The following is an 18,399-nucleotide window of genomic DNA, read 5'->3' on the forward strand; positions in this document are numbered from 1 at the left end:
CACTGAAGGAGAATATTTACAGAAGTGCCCTGCTTTTAGCAAGCTATGTTGCAAGGCAAAGCAGCTGCTGAAAATTGGCATAAATAAATAGCTGGACTAAACAGTAGAGACTATGAATACAGAGGAAACTAGATGTACCTAAAGGCTGTGAAGTGGACTTACTGTATTATGTATACTTGGATGAGAGGAGTGTGTACTTCATTTCCATTAAATTAATGATCAGGCTGAAATGACGGATGGAAGTTGGGTAACTTGTAGAAGTTCTTTGGCTTTGGGATTTTTAGAGGAAAGGCATAATCAAGTGTGCAAATGCGGTGAGAAAATTGGGAAATAGCAACTTTTATACAAAATGTACACAAATTGTGTTAAAATACACATGAAACAAGAGACGCTGTATGTTGGAAAATAGTAAGACTCCTGGGCATGTGTTTATTTGCTTGAGAGATTAAGACAGCCTTCTCTTTTAATCATCTCAGAGGGCTGAGTATTGGATCTGATTGGTGCCAGTTAAATTGAAGTATGCAAAACATTTATAGAAAATATTAATGTTATTCAAACAATTTTGATATGCAAGTTTAAGCAAGAGCGTATAATATTTTACTACTCATTTTGCTCCTACTATGGAACAAAGTAGAAGTCTTTCCAATCTAATGAAATTAAGTTAGTATCTCATGCACTGATATCTCTGTGTTTAGCTTTGTATCTTTGGCATTGGATTTGCCTTCCTCCTTTCCCCGCTTAGGCTCTTACTAAGGGTCATCGTTTAATGTTTCTTCATTAAAATGGTTTGTATTAATGCTTTGACAGTATTTACTTTTGCTTATCCAATGGTAGTTGGTTTAAGACCATGATAATATGGTTGCTTTAATTCCAAGTCTGCCTGGTTTCTTCAGTCTAAGAACCAAGCATGTATTAACTTGATTTCTGCGCACAAGAGCATGTGCTAGCGCAAGACAGGCAGCGACACTGGGCAGCTTTGGATGCAAGGGCTGGCCTTTTGGTCTTGCACAGAAGTTAAGGCAAGTTAAAGAGGCTCAGTAACTATGAGCTAAACGAAACATGAACCAGGCTGTTAAAGAACTATTTCTTTTCTTTTTTTTTTTTCCTTGTTAAATTTGTCACATTTCTGGATATGTCCACCCACTTCTGCCTTTACAAGAGGTGTTGGTTCTTTGTACTGTGGGCTTTTTTTGTTTCTTGTATCACACAGTATCGCACAGTATCACAGTATGTTTGGGATTGGAAGGGACCTCAGAAGATCACCTAATCCAATCCCCCTGCCAGAGCAGGAACACCTAGGTGAGGTCACACAGGAACATGTCCAGGTGGGTTTTGAATGTCTCCAGGGAAGGAGACTCCACAACCCCCCTGGGCAGCCTGTTCCAGTGCTCCATCACCCTCACTGAGAAGAAATTTCTTCGCAAATTTAAGTGGAACCTCTTGTGTTCCAGCTTGATCCCATCACCCCTTGTCCTATCATTGTTTGCCACTGAGAAGAGCCTGGCTCCATCCTCATGGCACTCACCTTTTATATACTTATAGACATTAATAAGGTCCCCCCTTAGTCTTGTCTTCTCCAGACTAAAGAGACCTAGCTCCCTCAGCCTTTCTTGATAAGGGAGATGCTCCACCCCCTTAATCATCTTTGTTGCCCTGTGCTGGACTCTCTCCAGCAGTTCCCTGTCCTTCTTGAACTGAGGGGCCCAGAACTGGACACAATACTCCAGATGGGGTCTCACCAGGGCAGAGTAGAGGGGAAGGAGAACCTCTCCTTACCTACTAACCACCCCCTTCTAATACACCCCAGGATGCCATTGGCCTTCCTGGCCACAAGGGCACAGTGCTGGCTCATGGTCATCCTGCTGTCCACCAGGACCCCCAGGTCCCTTTCCCCTACACTGCTCTCTAATAGGTCATTCCCCAGCCTATACTGGAACCTGGGATTGTTCCTGCCCAGATGCAGGACTCTACATTTGTCCTTGTTAAATTTCATCAGGTTATTCCCCACCCAACTCTCCAGCCTGTCCAGGTCCCGCTGGATGGCAGCACAGCCTTCTGGCGTGTCAGCCACTCCTCCCAGCTTAGTGTCATCAGCAAACTTGCTGATAGTACACTCAATTCCCTCGTCTAAATCGTTAATGAATATATTGAATAATATAGGCCCCAGTACTGACCCTTAAGGCACTCCACTAGATACTGGCCTCCAACTGGACTCCGCATCATTGACTACCACTCTGTGGCTTCTCTCCTTAAGCCAGTTGGCAATCCACCTCACTACTCTATTGTCCAGACCACGCCTCCTCAATTTAGCAACTAGGATGCTGTGGGAGACTGTGTCAAACGCTTTGCTGAAGTCAAGGTAGACCACATCCACTGCTCTGCCGTCATCCATCCACCTTGTTACATTCTCATAAAAGGCTATGAGGTTGGTCAAGCATGACTTACCCTTAGTAAAGCCATGCTGACTGCCCCTAATAACCCTCTTATCCTCAATATGCCTTGAGATGGCACCAAGGACAAGCTGTTCCATTACTTTCCCAGGGACAGAGGTGAGGCTGACCGGTCTATAATTACCCGGGTCCTCCTTCTTGCCCTTTTTGAAGACTGGAGTGACATTTGCTTTCCTCCAATCCTTGCGCACCTCTGCCGTTTCCCAAGACTTGGCAAAGATGATGGAGAGTGGTCCAGCAATGACCTCAGCCAGCTCCCTCAGCACCTGTGGGTGCATCTCATCTGGACCCATGGATTTATGGATGTCCAGACTACTTAATTGCTTCCTAACCCAGTCCTCATCGACTAAAGCAAACTCCTCCATTGACCTGGCTTCATCTGGGGTCTCAGGGGTACAGGGCTCCCCAGGACAGCATCCAGCAGAGTAGACAGAGACAAAGAAGGCATTCAGTAATTCTGCCTTCTCTGTATCTTCTGCCACCAGGGCACCCACCCCATTCATCAGTGGGCCTACATTGCCTCTGGTGTTAGTTTTATCTGCTATGTATTTGAAAAAGCTCTTTTTGCTGTCCTTGACCCCTCTCACCAGCTGTAATTCTAAGGAGGCCTTGGCTATCCTAGCTGCCTTCCTACATCCTCTAACAGCAGCCTTATATTCCTCCCAAGTGGCCAGCCCCTGCTTCCATGACCTGTAAACTCTCCTCTTCTGCTTGAGCATACCCAACAGATCCCTGTTCAACCATGCAGGCCACCTGGCTCCCTTCCTTGACTTCCTACGTGTGGGGATGTTCTGATCCTCAGCATGGAAGAAGCAATCCCTGAATGCCACCCAGCTATCTTGGGCCCCTTTACCTTCAAGCAGCCTTGCCCATGGGATTTCCCCCAGCAATTGCTTGAAAAGGCCAAAGTTAGCCCTGCTAAAGTCCAGGGTTGCAATTCTACTTGCTATTCTGTTCCTGCCACACAAGATGCTGAACTCCACCATGTCATGGTCACTGCAACCCAGGCAGCCCTCAACCTTTACCGCTTGTAACTGCTTTCAGGTTTTTATTTTTCAGGACCTGAAACATTTGCAGGGCTCTATGTGCTTGAGAGTTTCAAACTCCTTGACACTGTGTTCTGCATGGATTTTAAAGGCTCTAACATCCTTATTTTGAGAAGGCAGAACTCTCTGACACTTAGAGGTAGGCATATTATTAGTTGGTGCAAAAGTAATTGTGGGTTTGGACCGTGAATTTTAAATCATTATAACTAGACTCAAACACATCTTTATAAGTCAAAATAGGAACCATTACAGTCAACACATTTTTGCCAATAATAAATGTTTGTTTATTCCTGTGGCATAAAAACCCATGCTTCGGGATTTGACAAACTCTTGGAAAGCATTTTCTGCATCCTGCTGGTATTGGAAGCTTTTTCCCTGCAAAAAGTTGTCAAGATGCTTGAAGAAGTGGCAGTCAGGGGAATATGGCAGATGAGGCAAAACTTCGTAGCCCAATTTATTCAACTTCTGAAGCACTGGGTGACGTGCAGGTGGGCATTGTCATGGAGAGGAATTGGGCTCTTTCCATTGACCAAGGGCTGGCTGCAGGCTTTGCAGTTTTCAGTGCATCTCACTGATTTGCTGAGCATACTTTTCGGGTTTCACCAGGATTCAGAAAGCTGTAGTGGATCAGACTGGCAGCAGACCACCAAACAGTGACCATGACCTTTTTTTGGTGCAAGTTTGGCTTTGGGAAGTGTTTTGGATGTTCTTCTCTGTTCAACCACAGAGCTGGTCATCATCAGTTTTTGTACAAATTCCACTTTTCATCAATCCGTCACCTTTTTCACCTTTCCAATTTGCTTCAAATGCCAAACAACCGTAGGACGGTTGACGCTAAGTTCTTCAGCAACTTCTCCTGTAGTTGTAAGATGATCAGCTTTGATGATTGCTCTGAACTGGTGATTGTCAACTTGCAATGGCTGGCCGCTACCCTCCTCATCTTCAAGGCTCTCATCTCCTTTGTGAAACTTCTTAAACCACCATTGCACTGTACGTTCCTTAGCAGTTCCTGGGCCAAATGCCTGGTTGATGTTGTGAGCTGTCGCCACTGCTTTATGAATAAGAAAACCACTCAAATTTGTTTTTTGTCTAGTATTTCCATAGTCTAAAATAAACATAAAATATACAGCAAGTAATAAGTCATTAGCAAAAAAAAAAAAAAAAAAAAAAATAAAGCAAGAAAAGCACATTAAAATTATGCATAACATAACCACATTTATTTAAGAATGTATTCCAATATCAAACGGAAAATTTCAACAATGCAAAAACCACAATTCCTTTTGCACTAGCCTAATACATCACCATGCCTTACTCTTTCCTGCTTCTACTACTTAATGACTCCTGGAATATGAAAATAAAACCCCAGCCTATAAAAGGTTACCATCTGATGAGTTTAAAGTCTTAAGATGAATGTGCACACAATATGTGAATTATTTGGGGAAATATAAAGGCTCTTTCTACTTTTGTAAAATAGATGAAACAATGGCAGTGAAAAACCCCCACAGAATATTAAACATCACATAGAATATTAGAAGGAAAAAGTCCTCCCTAGGAGATTTAATGTTACAGATATTTGGCTAATATCTTTGTGGACTCTTTAATGTGTGCTGAATACAACATTACATTAGTAGAGGAGTTGAGATTTGAGATGTATTCTGTTATAGCTCAGAGAAGGAAACTAAAGATATATAAGGATATTGTTAATGTTAATTGCATAATGTGCAATTACTACTTTAAACAAGCTATTAACTTATTTTCCAATTAGCTTTAGATATGTTGTGTTATTACTATAGACCAGTCACAGTGAGAAAGTATAAAATGCCAAACAGATGATCAGTTTTTAGCTGGGAAAACTACTAAATCGTTAAGTGTGCAAGCATGAAACACAATTTCCTTCTAAAGATGTTGTTAAAACCTATATAGAAGAGTAGTTATACTCTGCTAGGGCTCTACAGACAACAGGGTGGGTCTTTTGGGACTGTTTGAAAGTTGATGGTTGTTTTAAACTAAGGATTAATTTTTACTGGAATCAATACCATGTGAATGCTGAGAAACCAGCTTCTACAACTCGTTTCCAAAATGTCTTCAGAAGGGCAGGTCCTTCAAAGTGGCAGTCTGGATCTTATTTCTTGCTAAGTCTGTAAATGTGCTTGGAAGACACTTTAGAACACTTAACTTACCCATTTTATAACATGGTTTGGTATGTCAGTTTGTCAGGTTATCGCCTCTAATCATTCACTGTTTTTCCAGAATGAAGAAGCAGATATCACTTTATGATTACATATTTGGTTTATGAAGCCACTTCAAATGTTCTCTCCTTTGTAGTATGAATCAAGCCCATTAATCTCATGGGATTATCATGAATGGCTTCTACGTTTGTCGTGTTTTCAGCAGCCAGCTGCTCACTGTTGAGATAAATGCTAACTTTGGAAGCCATCATGGTGGGGTTAGATGATCTTTCTTCTTCATCCTCCTCTAATGAAGGGCCTTTCTTTCTCCTCGGTTTTCTGCGTTTTCCCTTGACACTGTGATCAAGTGAGGCATAACACATCTGATTGGCAGACTCCACCTAGATGAAAATTCACTTTAACATTCAGTAGTCATGCTTGCTTTAAAGTTATGTCTAAGACTTTGAGTATGTCTACACCATAATCATAACAGTGGCTGAAGTTTACCCAAATTAGCTCATCAAAAGTACAAACGATTCAGCTGTGGCAGCACAGAAAACAGACCAACATAAACTAACAGTAAATGACTCGTGTTCTTGGGGTAGTGGCAGCTATTATTGGAAAGATTCACTGTGGGAGTGAGGGTACTTTATATAATTGGTCCAAGTTCTTTGGGGTGTAAGACATTATTTGGTCTGTTTTTCTTCTTACTGTTTTTGTTTGTTTGTTTTTTAAATAATAATCCAGTTACTAGCAACATTTTTCATAGGCTTGGTCTGTGCAGAAAACTAAAGATGGGTGATTCTTGTCTGTAAATACGATCTCATTTCCAGTGCAAAATGTATGCTTCGTGTGTCTTTCCCCTGCTTTTCTCTGTGTTTTTCAAGCCGAATTATCAAACATTTTTCATATTGGAATTTCCATAGGTTAGTCTGTTTCTGTGAAGTTAATAAAGCAAATGTCTAGGTTTAAAAAGAAAAAAAAAGATAAAATTTCCACCACCTGGAAGTATCCTGAGAGAGAAGCTGGAAATCAACTCAGGAAATCGATGCTAGGAATGCTTCAATTACAGACAAATTTCAGCTGAAGGTTGCATGCTTTTAGGCATCCAGGTATCTCAACAAAATATAAATCAATAGAAAAACAGGCATTTATTTAAGGCATATAGATTTTTGTGTTGGGCAAGAGAGAGCCAGTCAAACTCATGATTATCATGTGATGCCTCTTGTGTTTTCACTTGACTGATGTCCAAAATAAATACAATTAATTCTTTACATAAGCCATGGCATTAGATGTAGGCTCAATTCAGCCTGATCTGCATGCCTGTGACTGAGCTTTATTATGCCATATGGATGGAAATGAGCTGTCTATAATTCTCCTGCTCCCTCATTAATGTCCCAGATGGAACAAAGGGTCAAGTCCGTGCTTGAATTTCTTGATGAACTACGACACTAATGCATGGTAATTTTCGTGAAGAGCATTGTGAAGATTTTTGTTATATATTGTCATGGGATACATACAAAAATTCTGAGACAGACCACATTACCCTAATTCAGAAATCCAGAATTAAAATCAGAGATACCTGTAGCTGGTTAACTGGCCTTTGAGGCTGGGACTTCATCTGCTCGTAACAACATTCCTCTATAATTTATCAAAGTAGAAAAACATTTTAGTTATTAAGGCATACTACCTAAAAGTCTTAAAAGATCAAATCAACAGATCCTCCCTGTTACAGAACCAACTTCCCCCAACTTTGGTAGAAGTTTGTTTTGTTTTGAAATCACACACAGATCTCTTTCTCTATTAACAGAAGGGCAAATAGCTAAGAAATTCAGACCTACATACTGTGAAAATGAAAAGCATTTTCTGTTCATATGGATGGAAAGTTTCTCATTATTCACTAAGTGGGCATCATTTTAGACTGCTAGGGGTACATCTTGCAATTAGAGCGTAACCACATAATAATGTATTTTTCAGCATGGGCAAACTTATATTGGGCCACGAAAGAGGCTGTGACTTGCAGCAGCTGGTGATTAAATTGTATTTCTGACTCTACTTCCAGTTTTCTGAAAAATCTGGTGTAAGTCATTTTTTCATCACGTATCTCATTTTAGCCATCAGTAAAACAGATTGTTTCCTCACAGTTTTCAGACTTTTGTATTGTAAATGCATTCGAGTGTTGGCTTAGTTAAATTTGTTGGGTTTTTTCCCTGCAGTTCAAGTACTTCAGTTTAGTTTTGCTTAATCCCAAAAAGTGCTAGCAAAAATTTGTGTTCACATTACTTAAATACTGCTTTAACACCACAAGGCCTTCAAGAGATATACCCTCAGCATATCCAGCTCTAACTGCAGTTTTTTGATGTTACTGCATTCTCTGCCAAGGATTATTTGGCCGAACAGGATCATTTGGACTGCAAAAAATCCAATTCAGTATGAGATCTGGTCTTACAAATAGTAGTGCAGTATGATGGTTTGCAGTTCTATCCCAAGTAGGTACTAATTCTGTGTTGAGAAACACAGAAAGTGCTGGTCAGTCAGTTTTTAACTACACATTTATCACAGCCTCTGAACAGACACATGTTCTCAAAGCGAAGCTTACCTAAAATCTCTTGATTGAGATTGCCATAAACTGGGTCATCTTCTGTATAGTAGCCATCATAGCTAGAAGGGCAACAGGAAAATACTTTTAATTCACAGAATATGCTTTGTTTAGGACCTCACTATTATACTTTAAATATTTTACACACATGTGGCAGTAGCAATCAGATTGTATGTGATCTGAAAAACAAGACCAAAAATATCGGGGGGGGGAAGCAACTGCGGGGACACAGCACAGAAATGGCTATGTGCGTGTTCTGAAGAGAGATTTGTTATCTAGCCAAGAATAGAACTCTTCTTTCCTGGAACTTACTTAAGTATAAAGCTAATCTCAAGACCACTAAGCTACCGTTTGATGTAGTTCTAGAGATATTATTGATCACTGAAATGAACCCACTTCATGTCCTCTGAGCCCGCTTTGCAATACAAACTAAAGCACTAAATGGGTCTCTTGGGGCAATGTTCTTAAAAACTCCGGTCTTGATTCAACTAAAATGCTTATGTTGACCCAACTAGAGAAGACCAAGGCAAAGTTCAGCTTTGAATTTTTAATGGTATTCTGTGTTTTATCAGCCCGTGTTGCTTGAAAATATTTTTAACCATGTTTGTAAAATGGGAATTGTTAGTGGGAAGCCCTGGGTAACCTTGTTCCTTTTGCATTCGTGTACTGTGCCTTGTCAAGGGAATGAAATAATGGAATCTAACAGCACTTTTACTGTGATATTTTTCAACTGAACAGGCAGCAATAGACAGACACTTCCCAACTTCAGGTAAATTTGTAATTGAGGTTTGGTTTGGGGAAACAGGTGAAGGCTTTTGTATTTTTGTTTCAAGGGCCTTTTATATTTGGTTGACATGAGACCCTTACCATCTCTGTTTTCTAAAGTTTGGCCTATTTTTTTTTACTATGGGATAAGAGAAACAGACTTGTAACAGATCATTTAGGTATCCAGCAGCTGTATACAGACTCCATTTCATTGCTTTTGAACATAATGTATAAAATAAGGGTATGAAATGTAAATACATGTTTTTATATATTGTTTTCTGATATTTATTTTAAATTATTACAGACTTATTGAGTTTGAGTGATAGTAAATATTGTTTTAGTTCAATATCTTGCACTTCAGTATACAAAATTATCATATTAACATGCAATTATTTCATTTTTCATGAAACTACTGGAGTACATCACTTCCACATGATTTTTTTCCTGTTTTCTTTCGATTTTTTTTTTCCACAACCAGCGTACTCTCTGGTGTTTCCAGGCAGGCTTCATGAGACACTGGATTTTTCCCTATGCTGTCCCTCCAAAGCCATCTCTCATTATTTATTCCTTATTTCAACCTTTCCAGAAAGAAATATTTTATCAAACTTACCTTGGACTGTTCTCTTCATAGTCTTTATACTTTTTAGCTGGAAAATTCGTTAAAAAAAATAAAGAGCAAATGAAACATGCTATTTTTAGAACCCTTCAGATAATTGCCCAATTGACATGCTTTTGATTTCACTGTAGACAGTAAAATTGAATGCTCTTGGCTCTGAGGACCTTCATTTGTTCCCCTGCTTTTCTCAAATACTTTTGACTAACACAAGAAATGTTGGTGTGCTACCCTGTGCTGCAGCTGCAAAGTCCACATCAGTTTACAAGTCCCCCAAAATGTATTGTAACACCTGTGATTAATTTCTTATTTCCCCCTGCTTCTGCTTCTACCTCATCTTTTTCTCCGCCTAGGGAGGTGCATCATGTGTTTATATTACAAGGCGAAGGGTTTATTTATTTTGCTAGTTCTGCTGCTTGTATCTCTGAAAGAGAGATATATATCCTGTGACCACGCAGAAAAAGAAACTGAAGCAGAGAGGCATTGGCTCCAAAGAGATTTGTTGCTAGAGCTTGATTAATAACTCAGGAATGCCCGACTTTCTATCTTCTGCTCCAGAACTCTAGAATTTAGCACAGTAAGCTCCGATTACATGAGCAATGCAGCATCAGCCAACCTTACCAAAACCTTGCTCAGCATTAGTTTTGTAAATGACTGTGATTTTTCATCATAGAAATATCTGCCTAGCAGCACTAAAAGACAAACCAAAAAGGCACTCCCTCATCCCACAGCTCTCCAGCAGCTCTTTTAATATCCTGTTATATTCTAATTCTGTTGTACTTGGTGACTTCAGTTTATAAGCATAGGCCTGTTTATGAAGGTTACGTACATATGTGTGTTTAACGTGGTTGAACCCACTAGTGTTTGCCTGAGCACCCATGTGCATGTAGCGCAGGCGCAGTTTTCCCTGTGGAAATGCACTTTTTCTCTGAATGGGAGTGGTGAGGATTGTGCAACTTAAAAACTACAGAATTGCATGCATAAGAGAGGTTGCAATGGCATCATCAAATCTGTTGAAAGTCATAGTTAATTTTAACCGAAACAAGAGTATGACTGTAGTCACCCTCTAACGTGAATTAAACAAATCAGTTCCTTATTGTGAGCGACACATTGATTTAAGAGCTACATTAGCATCCCACGATGAAAAGCAATTCGAACTTTTTCAAAACAAACGAATTAAGCACAAAATGTGTATGAAAACTGAAATTCAAATAAGCATTCAGGAATTTTGGGAAGATAAAATTTTCTCAAATGTATTTTGTATCAGTGCAGCTACTTAAAATTATTTTTAAACTAAAGTACGAATATTAACCAGTTACATGACAAGTACACCTTAAAAAAAGGAAGTTACAGATGTTAAAAATGTACATTAAAAATACAAATTTAGCCAAAACTTAATTCCTCAACTTGTACATGTTCTGTTGGTTTTTCTTCAGCGAATGGACTCAGGTAGCTGTGTTTGGCAGTGGACTGGGCAGCTAGCAACCATTGTATAATCATACCTGGCTCCCCTAAAAATGTTTAAAAGTTACATGCTCTCTACTAGAATCATTCTTGCCGAAAGATAATTAATCCATTTGTTAGCTTGAAACCTCCCAGCAGTGATGGCTTTCTCTGCAAGCACTTTAGACACTCAAGCTCCATTCCTTACTGAGAAACATTACTTACCTTGCTTCTTTTTCATATAGTGTGAAATGTTCAATATCAACGAAACAACAAGAGCCAAACTCAGAAAGGCCAAGACTCCCCAGACAGAAAAATGGCAGTCCATTTCTGCAACTGAGAGAAAATAATTCCATAGTTTGTGTTGTCAACAATTTTACTGTATTCTTTGTAGTGGGCTGATTTTTGCTTTCTGTAATTGAAGCTACTATTTTGTTGTTTACTCTGTGACAGCCATTGCTATACAAGCTAAATAATTAATATCAAAACCAGATGCGAAATAACAAGAGAGCAACATCAATAAGCTGTTAACAGAACTACTATTTCATAGGAATTCAGCCAAAGGTTGGACTATTGGTTTACCTGTAAGATGCAGTAAAAGTCAGAAATCGATAAAGAAAAAAGTCAATAGCTTTGAAATTATTTTTGTAATTGTCTTTAACTTATTATTTGCAGTACATTTTGGGCTCAATTCTGGAGTTCGTGAATGTAGTTCTGAAGATTAATTCAGTCAAAACAACTTCACTGGAAATGTCTCTGAATAATAGCTAAGACCATCAGGTTTTTTAAGAATCTCTGCAACAGATTTCAAAGGTTGGTTATGTCTTTTCTTGCATCTCCTATTAAAACCACTTGTACTCATATCCTCGCTCTCCTTCCTGAGAAAGTAGATGTTGTAGTGGCAATGGATGAGAAGTGGCTGGGAATCAGTGAACTCCTACAGAGAAAAACCTGAACAGCTCCTGAAGAATCACTTGGGAAAAGGTGTGCCAACTTAAACAAATAAAGCCTCCTTTTGCACTGAGCTTGCCTCTCCTTGGAGCCCTCTTAGAAATACAGGAAGGAACTCCACCTGCACCAAATTAATTTTGCCATTTAATTAATTCTTCAATTAACCTAACTCATACAGATGTTCCATCACAAACCATGCTGAAGAAAATAGCCTATTTGTGACGGTCTAGTGGCCAAAGTGATCGGTGGTGCTGCAAATGGCTTTTGAAAACCCTTCCTTTACAGAGGAAATGCTGAGCCAAATACATGAGTGAAAGGAGCTTGAAGCTGGATTTTTCACCTTCCCTAGAGGCATGTTTTATATTTTTCTAGATTCAGAGTGTTTGAAATAAAGCCTGGTCCCCAAAACTAGTGAATTCCACTAATATTGCATTAAAAAGTCGAGCTGGAACAGAGCAGTCAAGGGGAGAGACTAGATGATACTCTCAGAATGAGATTAGAGCAGGTCCTTAACACACTTATTTGGTTTTGCTGTAGCTGGATTCCTTCAGGGGGCTGGTGTTTTGTTTGCTCCTCAAAGGAAAGCTGAGGTAAAAGAATACAGGAATACACATTCCCATGTTGCCAGCCACAGGTGGCGGAGGCAATGGATGTGCTCCTGCTAGAGGACAGAGATTTTTTCCCTGATTGACTGGCTCCAGCTCATCTTGGGGACAGCCCCTTTACGGGCTTTGTTCCCTAATTATGCTGGGGTTGCAAAAGCTCTTTTAGTTTTGTTTTATTTTAAGCCAGAGATGTATTTATGATGTTGAAACAAGAGAAGATAATCCTTGGTAGTAAAAAATCACAAATCACATGGACTTATATGATGCAGGTTTCCTTCCTATCAGAACTCTCTTTTAAAAGGGATAAAACAGAGATGTAACTTTCTGACAGGCTTGTAGCTGTTTTTATCACATTGTACTTCCAGTGGCCATTTATCCTTCCTTTTATACTAAACATCCAGTTTCCAGTCATTTCTCTTCTCCTAGAGTGTTCCCAAAGGTGTTTGAGGGTTCTCCATCACAGCAATACTACTTTTCATGTTGAGAGGCACTTTTTGACAAGGTACAGACATTCTTGAGGAGGGATGACATCTCCATGAAGCAGCTACATATTATTCTGATTTTTCAGAGAAGGAGTTAAAAGAAAGGGACATCCTACCTTGAGAAGATGTTATCAGGCCACGTCAAGAACCATCAGTGTTTGGAACCTGGTTAGTCTACAATTAGTCACTCGACATTTGCATCCTATGCAACCTGTCCAAAACTACAAGAAGTCTGTGTCAAAGGCAAGAGCTTTTAAGTCTCAAGGTAATGCCTAAATAGTAAGAGTCATCCTTGTCCTCCTTCCTTCTTCTCCCACAAACTATTTACTTTTTTTTTTTTCAGGGAGCAAAACCAGTATTGTTGCATAAGAGAAGGGAAGCACGTGTAACTGTGATAGGAACTACAACCCTCTGATTGGTTTGAGAGAGAGTCAATACCTAAAATAAAGTTCTGATCTAAGCATGTACCTTTTTCTTGATCCTGAATGCTGTCATTTATTTTTCTGATTCAGGAATCCTATTTTTCCCTGGTGTTTCCAGGCAGAAGGAGAACTCTTACCTTCAATTTTAATATTTTCAGCCCTTAATTGAAGTGCAGGAGGAAAACAAATTTTTGATGACAAGTATTATTTTTGTGTTTCAGATTCTTATTTAAATTGGAATTATTATCTGGAAAAAAGTAAAGGTTTGAAGAAAAAGTTGTTTCCCTTTTCAGTCTCAGGTTTAACATCTACAGTATTTGAGCTGCCCCACTTCTCTAGGACTTTAAAAATATTCTAGCAAAACAAAAGGCATGAAACTTGGATTTCTAATACAACGTACCAATGTGTTAAACCTCACTATCTATAGTTCTTTCTTAAACATGATTTAGGAAATTGCATAGGTGTGGGGAGATTAAGAAAACGATATTTATATTTATTCCTAGCTGAACACAACTGAGTTTATTTTTAAATTTATTTTTCACAACTCTGACTTAAAGATCTGGTTGTATTTCAGGGGAATGTATACAAACATACATGTGACTTCTGGTTGTTTTGGTCTTTGTCTTTGCCAGAGGAGCTATTTGTCAGACAACACTAGTTATATCTGAGAAACAACAGCAGTTTTCATTTACCCTATAAAACCATAGTAAAGGCATGATCAGAGACATACAGGTGCCACTTTGAGTTCTCTATGTTTTTCTAATGCCAGTTTCAAGTTAATCTTACTTTCCAAGTACAAAATACGTGAGATTTTGATTATATATCTTAGCTTTACAGATATACAACTTGCAGCTCTTTCCCACGTGTTCTTGTACTACCCTTACAGCTCTTGCCAGTTTGCTGTTTACATTTATAACTGCATAAATTAAATATTTACTACTTTGGCAACAGAAGCAGTAGAAGAAAAGCTGAATACCTGTGTGAAGAAAAAAATTCTCCTCCTCAGATAACTACACTGCTGTCCCTGTATGTATAATAGCAGATGCAACCCGTGACAGTTTACTGGTTGTGCTGGTTGTTGATGGAGAGTGAGAAATAAACAGAAAGAGAAGTCTATTAGACTAATTATAGTCTGTTCTGAAATAGTCTCTTGTATTCTATACTCTAATTTTAATTATTCAAATAATTTACTGTCAAATGTAGCAAAAGCAGATTATTACTTTTTACATATTATATATTTATTCCAAAGAACCCGTAGCACTGTGTTCAGGGGCATTCTCACTCTATTGCAATCAAATTGCGTATTTAAAAAAAAATTGTTATATCATTGAAAAAAAAAGTCCTAAGAAAAAATTAGGCTCCTGGAAATAGTACATTATGATTCTAATGGGATAAGCTCAAATTTCATCAGGGTTTTCTGTAATAGTCTATCTCCAACGGGGAAAAGTAAGAGCGACGGTAGTTTGTTCATAAGAAACTATATTGAAGCTATTCTTAGACTAATGTGCTCCTCTGTGAAAGAGTTCATCATATAGCCAAAGGTTTCATGAGAAGGACGATTCCCATTTTATTGTTACGAGCTGGAAAGTGTGAGTGGCAGAAGTACTATATTTAATCATTATAAAGGTGACAGTGTTTTGACTATCTAATACCTGAATCTCTCTAGTATAAATGATATATTCCTGTTCTGCTCTTCTTTCACTTCTATTTGGAAACAGGGTCAAACTTGGAGTTGCACCCAAGTAAACACCTACCTTAGGTAATTTGCTCCATTTGGATGATGTTTTTACTTTTCTGAGTTTAGGGATGGAGTTACTCGTCTCCTCTTAGTATATTTTACAGTGCTGTAAACTGAAGGTACTATATTCAACAACAAAATACAGGCAAGTAAAAGACTTTCTAAAGACATAGTTATTTGTGCCTTTTCTCCTTTTTAAATCTATTGACGACTTTCTCTACCAACAGAGAAAAAACACAGGAATAAATAGACTTTTGATCACTTGTCAGGTTTTCTCTTTGCAGGGCTCATTATACTATAATTGGAGGGGGATGGAGAGGAGGAACCAAACAAAAAAGAATAACCAAACAGAAGCCCCCCAAACATTCTAAACTTTCCTGGATTAATTTCTGCAATTCAATATTATTGCAACTCAAAGGAGTAGATATAATCCTATACTTACCTTTGGGGACAGGGGACAGATTTAACAATTTGGGGCTAGAAATAGGTGTTTGTCCTCCTAACAGCACAAGAATAGGTAGCAGAAGTACTGTGTTTGTTTCTTCTTGTTCTAATGTATTTTGTTTAGAGAATCTCTCACAAAGGCTCCTACTGAAAAGGAACGTGAGGTGCGGAATATAGATACACGTCTAGTTGGACATGCCATCTATGATATCGACTCATCATTCATACAAGCAGATTAATTACTTTGGTTGCTACCGGATTTAAAATGATCATCTGGAGCACAAAATTATTTGTTTCCTGTTCTTTCTGCAAATTTGTCAAGATGAGATAAAATTAGTGTTTTCCCCCCTCTCCAGTTGAATGGTGAGATAAATAATATTACATACTAATTACCCTTAGATAAAGAAACCCATTAAAAGAGTGATGAATGTTAAATTAGCATTAAACATGCTTCCACCTGTGTGAGTTTTTAAGACAAGATTAATTCTCCAGAAAGGATTCCTTAAACTGCAATTAATTAGTGCACAACTAATTGCTTTGTAAGTTATCAGCTTCATACTTCAGAAGGGAAGCAGCACATTGTAAAATAAGCCTTCAGCACAGTAAATATATTAAGCACAAAACTAAGACCAATCCTTAGTCTTCATTAATAAACCTTAATTAAGGAAGGTTTAAGCTGTTGATGATGACTCATCATCATAATGATTATTATTAATAATTTGAATTCAGAACCCTGACCAACTTTCTTGGAATACTAGTGCTCTACCAGTGTGTTTTTACTGCTGATTTGTTTACAAGTTTATAATACTGAAAAGATAAGACTTACCTGGTTTTGTTGTTTCTAGGAATACTCCCCACCCTTTATCCAACAGACAGTCAAGTTATGTTGGCAAACCTTGGATGCTCTTTTGTGTTGGACCTGGCAGCATGAATCTATCTCTACAGCTGCCACCAGTCTTTAAGGTCTCCAGCCTTTTTTTCCCACCAGCTTTCTTAAAAACAGGAAGTGTGGTTCAGGCTTATGCAACCTCACTAGCAAACTGACAGTCTCCTTCAGTGTTTGCCTCATTCAAATGTGTAATTTCATTCAAATGAATTTGAAATTCATTTGAATATGTAATTATGTATGTATTTATTAGTGTATTTTTTATCCACCTGTCTTGCCACAGAAGAGCATCTACAGGAATATTAGTTCAATTTTATGTGATACAAACCTGCTTTTGTGATATTCATATGAGACCCATGCTGTTTGTGATGTTGCATTGAATTCAACAAAAGTATTAGATACCTCTTAAACTAAATTACAGACCTATATTACCTAGGTGTGCTATTTGACTCTTTATCTCTTGAGGTTTCTAAACCAAGTTTGAAAGTTCGTCGCCGAGAGAGACTATGGTTTAGCTGAAATAGGATTCGGAGGCACGATGCAAAAATGATACCATTGCCAGCTCTGCAAGGTCAGGTTAGGATATCATAATATGTTTCCTCTATTCTTTAAAGTCTATAAATCTCGACCCACAATCCAGAACATTTGTGGAAAGACAGGGTACATCAGCATGTGGCTTACGGTGTGTATTTATCTTTAAAATTTAATGAAACATGCCCGTGTTTAGGTAGAGAAGCCACTGGAGTAGCTTCTTCCAGAGGAAGATTGCACTCTGAGCACTGCCGAAGAAGTTTTCTGTTAAATTCTGAGGGTTTGGTTTTTTATGGGTTTTGTTTATTTGTTTGTTTTTGCAGAGCAGAGGATTTTCTTTCCAATCGTGCATAATGTAGAAGGCAGAACAGTTTCTTAACAGAAAAAGTGAATCACATGACTACACTTATCTTTCTTGAATACGTACACTGAAATAGCCCTCAGTGTAGTCTAAGGAGCAATGTAAAACATTGTTCTTCAAGAAAAGTTCTTATGTGAGAAAATATGCACTATATGTTTATTTGAGATGTTATTACTTTGGAAAATTATTTTTGCATTAACTGCCTTAGATCAATGCTCAAGAAATAATTTACTGGATTAGCATCTTATTTGAAGATGAAGGAGCAGGTTAGTCTTGACTAATATAATATAACCTTCCATCTGAGTCCAAAGGTGATATAGACTCTTAACTATTTAGAGCTTTATCATAATGAAGAGAGTTGATGAGGAGAAATTAATATAAAAAAACTGAAAATTGTGGGAATTCTTCCACTTTATACAGTTCTTGAGGTTGTAATTAACATGATGAAAAATTGCATGAAAATGACACTATTTTAAAGTGGGCATATCTTTGGCATCTGCCAGCGACTGAATTTAGAGACCACACTCATAAATACGAGAAGAATCAAACTGTCTCATCGATAAACCAAAAGGCATGGGTCCACCACATTTCGTATTTCACAGCCCAGAGAAGGAGAAGGACCCAACCAGTTATAAGGACTGGATTGAGCCATTCCATTTGTATGATCAAGTGAACAGAAGAGTCCCAGGGCCATCTGATAAGAGTCTGCACCTCAAGAGGAGGCCTCTTGTTAAGCAAAGAAGGATCTTGTACTGAAAGAGAAGCTGGGGAGAGTGGGAGATACGCATTGTAATACTGGAGACAGTTGCTTAGTTTCTCAGCTAAGAGCATGAGGAGTAAATCCGAGATCTGCAGAGGATTCAGACTGAAATGCTTATCAGCCTGAACAAGAAGC

At 38.5% G+C, this 18,399-nt stretch overlaps 1 protein-coding gene across 5 annotated transcripts; it reads right to left on the reverse strand.

The window, feature by feature from the left end:
* Positions 1-3,807: 3,807 nt before the first annotated feature.
* TRAT1 (T cell receptor associated transmembrane adaptor 1) lies at positions 3,808-16,670 on the reverse strand. Of its 5 annotated transcripts, none has more exons than XR_014184811.1 (8): positions 16,553-16,670; positions 13,239-13,343; positions 11,310-11,420; positions 9,639-9,675; positions 8,264-8,325; positions 7,247-7,305; positions 5,677-6,065; positions 3,808-4,547 (listed from the first exon to the last, which is right to left on the reverse strand). XR_014184811.1 is itself a non-coding variant. In XM_082060550.1 (8 exons), exons 4-8 carry the CDS (start codon positions 11,410-11,412, stop codon positions 5,787-5,789), a joined length of 540 nt encoding a protein of 179 aa, XP_081916676.1. In that variant the 5' UTR covers positions 11,413-11,420; positions 13,239-13,343; positions 15,299-15,395; positions 16,553-16,659; the 3' UTR covers positions 4,582-5,786. The 5 variants fall into 5 exon arrangements, 4 of the variants coding, with proteins under 4 accessions (XP_081916676.1, XP_081916677.1, XP_081916675.1 ...); XM_082060550.1 differs by lacking the exon at positions 3,808-4,547 and adding an exon at positions 15,299-15,395 and having other exon boundaries at positions 4,582-6,065; positions 16,553-16,659; XM_082060551.1 differs by lacking the exon at positions 3,808-4,547 and adding an exon at positions 13,591-13,791 and having other exon boundaries at positions 4,582-6,065; positions 16,553-16,644.
* Positions 16,671-18,399: the final 1,729 nt, after the last annotated feature.

The sequence above is a fragment of the Streptopelia decaocto genome, assembly GCF_964273445.1.
Source record: "Streptopelia decaocto genome assembly, chromosome: 1".
Lineage (NCBI taxonomy): Eukaryota > Metazoa > Chordata > Aves > Columbiformes > Columbidae > Streptopelia > Streptopelia decaocto.